General features: G+C 45.5%; 1 protein-coding gene across 2 annotated transcripts in view; it reads right to left on the minus strand.

Annotated features, from left to right (window-relative positions):
* Positions 1 to 12,439, minus strand: part of LOC147110287 (protein kinase C beta type) — a 354,049-nt gene that overhangs the window by 81,566 nt on the left and 260,044 nt on the right. For both annotated transcript variants that reach the window (XM_086000116.1, XM_086000115.1), the window contains exons 4-5: positions 4,369 to 4,480; positions 2,884 to 3,012 (exon numbers count right to left, since the gene is read on the minus strand). In XM_086000116.1, the coding sequence (XP_085856242.1) occupies positions 2,884 to 3,012; positions 4,369 to 4,480 (241 nt within the window). The remainder of the gene's footprint in view (positions 1 to 2,883; positions 3,013 to 4,368; positions 4,481 to 12,439) is intronic.

The following is a 12,439-nucleotide window of genomic DNA, read 5'->3' on the forward strand; positions in this document are numbered from 1 at the left end:
ATTAAAAATAGGCATCAGCTCGAGTCATGTCCCAGTGCAGTGCAGCTACAGCCCCCTTCCCCGGGCAGGGGTACCAGCGCTCCATGCCAAGGAGGGGAGGGGGTTACCGTGGGCATAGACACTCCTCTGTGATTCCAGAGTTGGACCTGCTGCCCACCCCTTGATATTTGTGTGATGGGAGAACAGGAAAGGTGCAGTGTGACCACCTGTTCAAGCCTGGGTGGCACAAAACCCATTTCACAATCGGCAATGAATTTTGCCACATCCAGACTCAGGGGCAGCTGGCACCAGCACCTGTGCCAAAGTGATAAAGCATCGCCCTCTGATGGCCACTTTACAAATGACACCGCAGGTGGAAGAAAGCAAGACTTGCATTTTCTGCAGCACCTTTCACCGCCTCAGGACGTCCCAAAGCGCTTCACAGCCAATGAAGTACTTTTGAAGTGTAGTCACTGTTGTGATGTGGATCCCTCCTCTCTGTTCTCACCCCATGCCTATGCAAGCGGCCACTATTACGGCTCCCTTATTTTTAACCCATTAATTTTCAAATATATCCAGTCAACTTTTATGTTTGATTTCTTGAATCGATCCTGCTGCTCCGCCTCGTGTTTTTACGCTGGATGAATGTTTCACAAACAATGGGGTCAGGGCTGAGGCAGCTGATCCAAGCTTGCTATCAGGAACATCTGCTGTGGCCAATGTGGAGTAACAGGCTGTGTAAGGCGAGATCCTTGAGCTTTTCTCAATCACCCTCGGGCTCAACTATACGTTTCACCTGTGATTATTCAGCTTCCTGACGAGAGCGAATGGTGTGGGGAAGAGTCCAGGGTGACGCAGGTTGTACAAGGGCTGTTAGAGAAGTTGGGGGGAGCGAAATGAAAACAAAGAACTTGGGTTTGCAAGAGAGAAGGAGAAAGAATTAAAGGAGGGGTGGTGGGCAGATAAGTGGGACATGTGATGGTGACTCTTTGAACTTAATTATAAATATCCCATCACAATCTGTGGGCCTAACCCTCAACCCGGGCCTGTGGGTCTACCCCCCATTCCAGGATCAACCCAGGCCTGTAAAGAGAAAGAAAGTACTTGTATTTCTCGCCTTTCACAACCTCAGGATATCCCAAAGTCAATGAAGTACTTTTTGATGTGGAGTCACTGTTGTAATGTAGGGAAATGCGGCAGCCAATTTGCTCACAGCAAACTCCCACAAACAGCAATGTGATAATGACCAGATAATCTGCTTTAGTATTGGTCGAGGGATAACTCCCCTGATCATCTTCGAATAGCGCTATGGGATAGTCACATCCTCCTGAGAGGGCAGATGGGACCTCAGTTTAATGTATCATCTGAAAGACAACATTTTGTGCACAAGTCTCTGCAGTGAGACTTGAACCCATCTTGTGACAGTCGCACACAGGCCCCACTCCGACACATCTCAGAGAATCAGCATGCAAGACCCCTTCTGACTGACTCCGAGGCGTGAGTGCGACCCACTGAGACATTGCTGACAATGTGGGATGCCAGCTGAAGTTATCCTATGACCTAAAGGTTACTGCCTTTGGGACGTGTGGAAGAGTGGGGAGAATGGACGTCAAATTTAAGGTTCACCACACCCTATCTGTCCAGGCCTGTACAGCTCTTGCAGTCTCTCCAACTAATCTCACACAGTTAGTTTCTGTAGAAGGATTTGGCTGGAAATGGTATTGCTTTCCAATTCTGATCATCATTCTGTGATTCTGTGATTCAGTTTAAAATCAATCACCAGCTCCTGTTAAAACCTTTAGATTTGATGCCCATTCTCCCCACTCTTACATGTGCCCCAATTGCGGTAATCTTTAGATCATAGGATAACCTCAACTGGCATCTCACATTGTCACTGCTCTCGGTACAGCTCTGGCCCAGCAGGGTGTTTAGCTGTGTTAATGTATGTCTTCCACAAGATGGCGTCAACACTCCACCAGTTTCTGTGGTCTAACCTAGGCCTGGCTAGAAATTTTAAATATTGGCCCAGAACTTCGGGTCTCCACGGGTGAGTACGCGCGGGGTACTCACCCGTAAGCCCAATGGAAGTGCCGGTTTTGTGCATGCACTGCGCATGCGCGGGAAACTGGCACTTCCGTTCCCCTGAAAGAAGGGGTTCAGAGGTCGAACGCGTGCGCAGGAGGGGCAGTGCGTGCGCGCATCGAACTTACGTTTTTTCTGCAGGTTTTCCCGGGAGGGTAAGTCTCCAGGAGTTAGACATGTAAAAAGCAGTTGTAAGGCCTGCTTTTTACAAGGTAAGTGGTGAATTAATTAAAATTAAAACATTTTTTCCACAGGTTTATTATTTTTAAATACTTTAAAGAAAGGTAAGTTTATTTTTAGCCCCGTTAGAAAATAAAATAATTTGTTTCAAAAATTTAAATTATTGTTTAAAATAGCTATTTCATGTAATTTATAGTTTATTTAAAAAATGTGATTTAAAAAAAAATTTATTTGAAGATTTAGTGATGTTTTGGGGCTTATAGTATTTATAAGTTTGAAAGCCCTTCCTGTCAAACTTATGAATGAAGCATTCCCTGCTCCGATTGGCTCCCCATGGCCCACGTGATCCCAGGGGATGCTTCGAACTAACTGCGCCCCTGGGATACGCAAGCGCGCTGGCAGTTGGAGGAGGCCCAGGATCGGAATCCCACGCGGGCCCACAGCACAACGGCCGGCGCGCTAGGTAAGTGCAGGTCGGAGGCTTGCACCCGTGGGAAGCCTCCGACCCGAATTTCTGGGCCATTAACATAGATTTTTATTTGCACTTATTCCAGATACAGATCAGTCCTGGTGTAAATGGGTCTCTGAAGGTCAGAAACAGACTCTAAGCAGGCTATGATCCCGGAAACACATTACACTTACCCAAGACGGTGAGCAGGTCTTTGACTATCTCAGACTTAATGAATATGCGTCCTCTGCGTTCAGTGTGGTCCATCCCGCACATGCTGGGCACGTTGGATACGCATCGCTTGTGGACATTCATCATACAGGCTGCAAAACAAGACATCTACTTAAGTCACTTTTACCCTCCTCCTTTTATCCCCCATCAGTTTGCCCAGTCCGCCCCCGAGGGTGCTGACCCATGCTGGAACCAGCTGCCCTGTGGGGTTTCACACAAGCGCCCATTCTCCATGTGCGGGACTGGGCAGCGGGTGTGGACGGGTTAACGCACCACACCTGGTCCTCACCCGACCCCACACACATCACTGACCAGCACAGGTTACAGCAGAGACCACACCTGGCGGCCCGGGACGGTCATTCGTCCCCTCACCCCCCTCCCCACCCCCCCAACCACGAGCCCTGGACGGTCATTAGTTCCCCACCCCCCCCCCACGCCCAGAGGTGCTCAGGATAACTGCATCATCCCTGAATTCACTCGACTGAGTTCCGCTAACTCAATACAGGCCTCTGTGCAGCCTGGGGCCCTGCTAATCAGTGGCTCAGGCCCCAAACCTTAACCCACAAAACCACAGCCTTAAAATCCAGAATCTTAATTCCCCCTCCCCCCTCCCCCCCAACATTGACCCCCCAAACTCCCAACACATTACCCCTACATTAGCCCCAAAAATATTAACCCCCAAACCCCCAGAACATTACCTTCCTGAACTATTAACCCCCAAACCCCCCAAGCACATCAACCCCCCAAGTCCCAGAACATTAACCCCAAAACTCCCAGAACAGTAACCCTCATATCGGAAAATATTAACCCCATAAACCTCAGCACCTCATGCCTATTGCTTCACCAAACCAGTATTTATTGTGTGTTTCTAAACATTGCTATGTTACTTGCAGTGGAGTCAATGTGGAGGGCACCATTGCTGCACCCAATTATCCTCATGCCCTGCGACCCATCCATATCATTTATTAAATATGAATTCCTTCAGATGCAGGTGTACGGTGGTGTAGTGGTTATGTTACTGGACTAATATTCCAGAGAAGGCGAGTTCAAATCCCACCATGGCAGTTTTGGAATTTGAATACAGTATAAAACAAATCTGGAAATAGTTAAAAATGGAAATCTACCGTCCTTACCTGGTCTGGCCTATATGTGACTCCAGTCCCACACCAATGTGATTGACTCTTAACTGTCCTCTGAAATGGCCGAACAAGATACTCAATTGCATCAAACAATTCAAGAAGACGGCTCACCACCACCTTCTCAGGGCAGCTGGGGGATGGACAATAAATGCCGGCCTTGCCAGTGATGCCCACATCCCAGGAATGTTAGGAATTTGCCCATTTCCCTTTTGAAATCCTTTATGGTTTCCTATGTCTATCTGCACCACTTTAAACAACTTATTAAACGAGTGGAGGCACACAGTTTCAGCCTGAATTTGTGGCACTTACTGTCGCATTTCATGCCCTGGTGGATGAGGCCGTAGAGCAGGGAGCCGCAGTGATCACAGAAGGTTGGGCTGGAGTAGGTGTGAACTCTGAAACCATGTTTGTTCCGGGGATCCTGAAATAAAGAAAATCCAGAAATGTGGTTACAAGGCAGCAACAAGCCGTTGCAGGATGATGAATGGGGGGGGGGGCAGGGGAAGACACCGCAGGGAGAAGCAGAAGGTATACTGTCGGCTCTGAACCGACAAAAACCCACAGTCAACGTGATCTAAACGTCACCATCAGGGAAACAACATCAAGAGCACGAGGCAGCAACACCATCGACAGTCGGTTAGCAGAGCGGTTTGACGGCCAAATTTTATACCGCACCTACTACATAACAAAACGTTTCACGGTGCTTTACAGGGAGAGGTGGGCACCAAAAGTCAGTAGGATAGAGTTAGCGAGGTGACAGTCAAAGAGGTGGGCACCGAGTAGGGTTTTGAACATGAGGAGAGAGGTAGCATGACAGAGAGATTGGCGGAACATGCTCGAGGGACTGAATGGACACAATCCTGTTCCTATGTTCCTAATGGAGACCAGGCCAAAGGGCAGAGGGCATGGTGGCCGATAGTGAAGCAGGGAGAAGGATAAGGATACTAAAAGGCAGAGCACAGGCGCTGAGCTGAGGCGCTCGCAGTGGAATTGAGGGAAGAGGTCACGGACGGATTCAAAGATAAGGATGAGCATTTTGAAATCAATTTGCTAAGGGAGGGGGAGCCAATGGAGGTCAGTAAGGTTGGGAAGGACGGATGGAATAGAGGCTGCAGAGCTCCTCCGTGCACAGGGAGATGGAGCCTGCGCCGAGAGACTGCTTTCCAGGTTTCTCTTGAACGTTTCTTAATTTCCTCCATTTTCATCCCTATTGAAAAGTCCTAATAAAGCTACTGGCTTTATGGATGTTGCCACAGCGATTATGGGTGGGTAGGTAAATGAGAGCACGAGTGTGGAGCATAATCACCGACAGAGGTCTGTTGGGCTGAATGGCGGGTTTCTGCGCTGTAAATTCTATGTAATTTCACGAGTGACAGAGTGTGAGGCAGAAAGAAAAAAGGAGCAAGAGAGGAGAAAGAGCATAAGAGAGAGCACAACAGAGAAACAGACAGAAACTGAGATACAGGCAGTGAGAGTCAAATCTGCTGAGCGAACATAATGGGCTTTAATGGGCTGAATGGCCTCCTCCTGTTCCTTGGATAGTGGGGGAGACAGTGAAAGTTACAGACAGAGTGAGACGCTGAAAGACAAAGAGTGAGAACATAAGAACAAAAGAAATAGGAGCAGGAGTCAGCCATTTGGCCCCTTGAGCCTACTCCGCCATTCTATAAGATCATGGCTGATCTTCTACCTCAACTCCACCTTCCTGCACTATCCCCATATCCCTTGATTCCCTTAGTTCCCAAAAAATTATCGACCACTGTCTTGAATATACTCAACGACTGAGCATCGACAGTTCTCTGGGGTAGAGAATTCCAAAAATTCATAACCCTTTGAGTAAAGAAATTTCTCCTCATCTCAGTCCTAAATGGCCGACCCCTTATTCTGAGACTGTGACCCTGTGTACTAGATTCCCCAGCCAGGGGAAACATTTTCTCAGCATAACCCTGTCAAGCCCCTTAAGAATTTTATATGTTTCAATTAGATCACCTCTCATTCTTCTAAACTCGAGGGAATATAGGCCTAGTCTACTCAATCTCTCCTCATAGGGCAATCCCCTCATCCCAGGAACCAGTCTAGTGAACCTTTGTTGCACTCCCTCTAAGATAAGTATGTCTTTCCTTAGGTAAGGAGATCAGAACTGTACACAGTGCTCCAGGTGTGGCCTCACCAACGCCCTGTATAATTGTAGTAAGGCTTCTTTACTCTTATACTCTAATCCCTTTGTAACAAAAGTTAACATACCATTTGCTTTCCTAATTGCTTGTTGTACCTGCATGTTAACTTTCTGTGATTCGTGTTCAAGGACACCCAGGTCCTTCTGAATGCAAACATTTCCCAGTCTCTCACCATTCAAAAAATATTCTGCTTTTTTATTTTTCCTACCAAAGTAGATAACTTCACTTTTCCCCACATTGTACTCCATTTGCCATGTTCTTGCCCACTCAAGCAACCTGTCTATATCTCTCTGCAGCCTCTTTGTGTCCTCCTCACAATTTACTTTCCCATCTAACTTTGTATCATCACCAAACTTGGATACGTTACACTCAGTCCCTTCATCTAAGTCATTAATATAGATTGTAAATAGCTGAGGCCCAAGCACTGATCCTTGCGGTACCCTTTTAGTTACAGCCTGCCAACCCAAAAAAGTTCCATTTATTCCTACTCTCTGTTTTCTAACCCTAACCCTAACCAATCCTCAATCCATGCTAATATATTACCCCCAATCCCATGAGTCCTAATTTTGCGTAATAACTGCTTGTGTGGCACCTTATCGAATGCTTTTTGAAAATCCAAACACACTGCATCCACTAGGTCCTCCTTATCCATCCTACTAGTTACATCTTCAAAACTCTAAACAGATTTGTCAAACACGATTTCCCTTTCATAAAACCATGTTGACTCTGCCTAATCATATTACGATTTTCTAAGTGCCCTGTTACCACATCCCTAATAATAGATTCTAGTATTTTGCCTACTACTGATGTCAGGCGAACTGGCTGATAGTTCCCTGTTTTTTCTCTTCCCCTTTTCTTAAATAGCGGGGTTATGTTCGCTACCTTCCAATCCTTGGGGACTGTTCCAGAATCTCGGGAATTCTGGAAGATTAATACCAGTGCATCCACTATCTCTGCAGCTACCTCTTTTAAAACCCGAGGATGCAGGTCGTCAGGTCCAGAGGATTTGTCGCCATTTAGTCCCATTAATGTCTCCAGTACTATGTCTTTACATATACTGATTTCTTTCAGCTCCTCATTCTCTCTAGTTGTTTCCCCATTATTTCCAGAATGTTTTTTGTGTCTTCTACTGTAAAAACAGATACTAGGGGCTGGACATCTCCATTGTAGAGATCACAGACTGGCTGTTGCATCCTCCGATCCAACAGTCAGCTGATTTCTGCAAAGTAGAAAGGTTTGATGAGTCCTGAACACAAGGCCTCATCAAATTACACAGAATGTCTGTGTTTGGCAGCTTCACAGAGCTGTCAAATGATGACATTTCTTCTTTCAAAAGTTCTTGACAGATAACACGTCATACGTTGACGTGCTCTGTCACTGACTTCCCCCTAATTGACCTGCTGAGTCTGCCAGGCGGGCTTAACAAGGTCAATCAGGGGAAAATCCCGCTGGTTGGTCAGAAGCTGATGGAGGCGGGACTGAAACCCGACAAGTGGGAGTCCTGCCTCCAAAAGCATCCCATTCAGAAAATCCAGCCCAAAGTATTTGTTTAATGTCTCTGCCATTTCCTTATTGTCCATTATAATTTCTCCTGTCTCTGCCTCTAATGGGCCCACGTTTACTTTCACTAATCTCTTCCTATTTACATACCCATAGAAATGTTTACAATCTGTTTTTATGTCTCTTGCTAATTTACTCTCATATTCTTTTTTCTCTTTCCTTATCAATTTCTTGGTCCTCCTTTGCTGAATTCTAAAATCCTCCCAATCCTCAGGCTTACTACTCTTTTTGACAACATTATAAGCCTCTTCCTTTGATCTAATACTATCTTTAACTTCTCTTGTTAGCCACGGTTGGACCACTTTTCCTGTGGGGTTTTTGTGCCTTAAAGGAATGTATATTTAACATAATAAGAACATAAGAACATAAGAAGTAGGAGCAGGAGTAGGCCATACAGCCCCTCGGGCCTGCTCCGCCATTCAATAGGATCATGGCTGATCCGAATCTAGACTCACGTCCACTTCCCTGCCCTCTCCCCGTAACCCCTAATTCCCTTATCTGCTAGGAAAATGTCTATCTCCATTTTAAATTTATTTAATGTTGCAGCTTCCACAGCTCTCTGGGGTAGCAAATTCCATAGATTTACTACCCTCTGAGTGAAGAAGTTTCTCCTCATCTCAGTTTTGAAAGGGCAGCCCCTTATTCTTAGACTATGCCCCTAGTTCTAGTCTCACCCATCAGTGGAAACATCCTCCCCGCATCCACCCGATCAAGCCCCCTCACAATCTTATATGTTTCGATAAGATTGCCTCTCATTCTTCTGAACTCCAATGAGTAGAGTCCCAACCTACTCAGCCTTTCCTCATACGTCAACCCCCTCATCTCCGGAATCAACCGAGTGAGCCTTCTCTGAACCGCCTCGAGAGCAAGTATATCTTTTCTTAAATATGGAAACCAAAACTGCACGCAGTATTCCAGGTGTGGCCTCACCAATACCCTGTATAACTGCAGCAAGACTTCCCTGTTTTTATACTCCATCCCCCTTGCAATAAAAGCCAAGATTCCATTGGCCTTCCTGATCACCTGCTGCACCTGCATACTAACTTTTTGTGTTTCATGCACCAGGACCCCCAGATCCCTTTGTACTGTAGCACTTTGCAGTTTCTCTCCATTTAGATAATAACTTGCTCTTTGATTTTTTCTGCCAAAGTGCATAACCTCACACTTTCCAACATTATATTGCATCTGCCAAATCTCTGCCCACTCACTTAGCCTGTCTATGTCCTTTTGCAGGTTTTTTATGTCCTCCTCACTCATTGCTTTCCCTCCCATCTTTGTATCGTCGGCAAACTTGGATATGTTGCACTCGGTCCCTTCCTCCAAATCGTTAATATAGATTGTAAAGAGTTGGGGACCCAGCACTGACCCCTGCGGAACACCACTAGTTACTGATTGCCAGCCCGAGAATGAACCATTTATCCCAACTCTTTGTTTTCTGTTAGATAGCCAATCTTCCACCCATGCCAGTATATTACCCCCATCCCGTGATTTCTTATCTTGATCAGTAATCTTTTGTGTTGTAAATTATGTATTAATTCTTTAAATGCTAGCCATTGCTTGTCTACCATCATACCTTTTAATGTAGTTTCCTAATCTACCTTAGCCAACCCGCCCCTCATACCTACGTAGTTTGCTTTATTTAGATTTAAGACCCTATTTTCGGACTTTCAATCTCAATATAAAATTCTATCATATTATGGTCACTCTTCCCTAAAGGCCCCTTTACTACAAAGTTATTAATTAACCCTTTCTCATTGCACAATACTAAATCTAAAATAACCTGTTCCCTAGTTGGTTCCTCAACATACTGATCTATAAAACTACCTTGTATACATTCCATGAACTCGTCCCCCACATTATTACTGCAAATTTGCTTTGCCCAGTCTATATACAGGTTAAAGTCCCCCATGATCACTGTATTACCCTGGTTACATGTGCCTCTAATTTTCTGATTTATACTCTGCCCTACATTACAACTATTGTTTTGGGGCCTATAAATAACTCCCACCAATATTTTCTGCCCCTTGCTGTTTCTTAGCTCCACCCAAACGGATTCTACTTCTTGATTTTCCGAGCTAAGATCCTTTCTCTCTACTGTCTTTATTATCAGGGCTACCCCTCCCTCTTTTCCATTTTGCCTATCTCTTCTAAAAGTTAAGTATCCTGGAATATTTCGTTCCCAACGTTGGTCACTTTGCAACCACGTCTCCGTAATGGCTATTATAGCAAACCTGTTAATTTCTATCTGCACTATTAATTCATCTATTTTGTTGTGAATGCTTCACGCATTCAGATATAGTGCCTACAGCTTTGACTTTTTTCTATTTTTCCCTGCTGTCACCTTATTCCTATTACCTTTGTTACTCTCTCTGTCCCTTCCTGACCCACGTTGCTTATTTATACCCAAAACTCTGCTCTGCTCTAGAGCCTTGACAGTCAGAATCAGGGGAATTTATAATGGGGAACAAAGAAATGGAAGACCAATTAAATACAAATTTTGGTTCTGTCTTCACAAAGGAGGACACAAATAACCCCCCAGAGACGTCAGGGAACATAGGGTCTGATGAAAGGGAGGAACTGAAAGAAATCAGTATTTGTAGGGAAATTGATGGGATTGAAGGCCAATAAATCCCCAGGGCCTGATAATCTACATCCTAGGGTACTTAAGGAAGTGGCCCTAGAAATAGTAGATGCTTTGCTGATCATCTTCCAGCATTCGATGGAATCTGGAACAGTACCCATGGATTGGAGGGTAGCTAATGTTACCCCACTATTCAAAAAAGGTGGTAGAGAGAAAACAGGGAATTACAGACCGGTAAGCCTGACATCGGTAGTGGGGAAAATGCTAGAATCCATTATAAAAGATGTAATGGCAGAGCACTTGGAAAACAGTGACAGGATCGGAAAAAGTCAGCATGGATTTACAAAAGGTAAATCGTGCTTGACTAATCTACTGGAATTTTTTGAGGATGTAACTGGTAAAATAGATAAGGGAGAACCAGTGGATGTGGTATATTTGGATTTTCAGAAGGCTTTCGATAAAGTCCCGCATAAGAGATTAGCGTGTAAAGTTAAGGCACATGGGATTGGGGGCAAGGTATTGACTTGGATAGAGAACTGGTTGGCAGATAGAAAGCAAAGAGTTGGAATAAACGGGTCTTTTTCCGAGTGGCAGGCAGTGACTAGTGGGGTACCGCAGGGATCGGCCCTTGGGCCCCAGCTATTCACAATATATATTAATGATCTAGACAAGGGAACTAGATGTAATATCTCAAATTTGCAGACGACACAAAGCTGGGTGGGCGTGTGTGCTGTGAGGAGGATGCAGAGAAACTCCAGGATGATTTGGACAGGTTGGGTGATTGGGCAAAAGCATGGCAGATGCAATATAACGTGGATAAATGCGAGGTTATCCACTTTGGTGGCAAAAACAGGAAGGCAGATTATTATCTGAATGGCAATAGATTGGAAGAAGGGGAAGTGCAATGAGACCTGGGTGTCCTTGTGCACCAGTCGCTGAAGGTAAGCATGCAGGTGCAGCAGGCGGTTAAGAAGGCAAATGGTATGTTGGCCTTCGTAGCGAGAGGGTTTGAGTACAGGAACAAGGATATCTTGCTGCAGTTATACAGGGCCTTGGTGAGACCACATCTTGAGTATTGTGTGCAGTTTTGGTCGCCTTATCTGAGGAAGGATGTTCTTGCCATGGAAGGAGTTCAGCGAAGATTCACCAGACTGATACCTGGGATGGCAGGAATGACGTATGAGGAGAGATTGGGTCGATTGGGCTTGTACTCGCTGGAGTTTAGAAGAATGAGAGGGGATCTCATTGAAACTTATAAAATTCTGACAGGACTGGACAGACTAGATGCTGGAAGGATGTTCCCGATGGTCGGGGAGTCCAGAACCAGGGGTCACAGTCTAAGGATAAGGGGTAGGCCATTTAGGACAGAAATGAGGAATTTCTTCACCCAGAGAGTGGTGAACCTGTGGAATTCTCTACCACAGAAGGCAGTAGAGGCCAATACATTAAATATATTCAAGAAGGAGTTGGATATATTTCTTAAGGCTAAAGGGATCAAGGGGTATGGGGAGAAAGCAGGGACCGGGCACTGAATTTGGATGATCAGCCATGATCGCATTGAATGGCGGAGCAGGCTCGAGGGGCCGAATGGCCTACTCCTGCTCCTATCTTCTTTGTTTCTATTTCCCTTGTTGCTTTTAAATTTACTCTTTCTTGAATCCTCCCACCCCCCTTCATTAGTTTAAAGCCCTGTCTACTGCCCTAGTTATTTGATTCGCCAGGACACTGGTTCCAGACCAGTTTAAGTGGAGCCCGTCCCAACGGAACAGCTCCCTCTTTCCCCAGTACTGGTGTCAGTGGCCCATGAAGCGAAACCCCTGCCTCCCACACCATTCTGTGAGCCACGCATTTAATCTTTTAATCCACTTATCCCTATGCCAATTGGCGCGTGGCTCAGGTAACAATCCAGAGATTATTACCTTTGAGGTTCTGCTTTTTAATTTGGACCCCAACTCCTCAAACACTCTCAGCAGAACCTCATTCCTAGTTCTACCTATGTCGTTGGTTCCTACGTGGACCACAACAACTGGATCCTCCCCATCCCACTCCAAGTTCTCCTCCA

This window comes from Somniosus microcephalus, chromosome 11 (genome assembly GCF_052327205.1).
Source record: "Somniosus microcephalus isolate GS21.2 chromosome 11, FLI_Smic_1.0, whole genome shotgun sequence".
Classification (NCBI taxonomy): domain Eukaryota; kingdom Metazoa; phylum Chordata; class Chondrichthyes; order Squaliformes; family Somniosidae; genus Somniosus; species Somniosus microcephalus.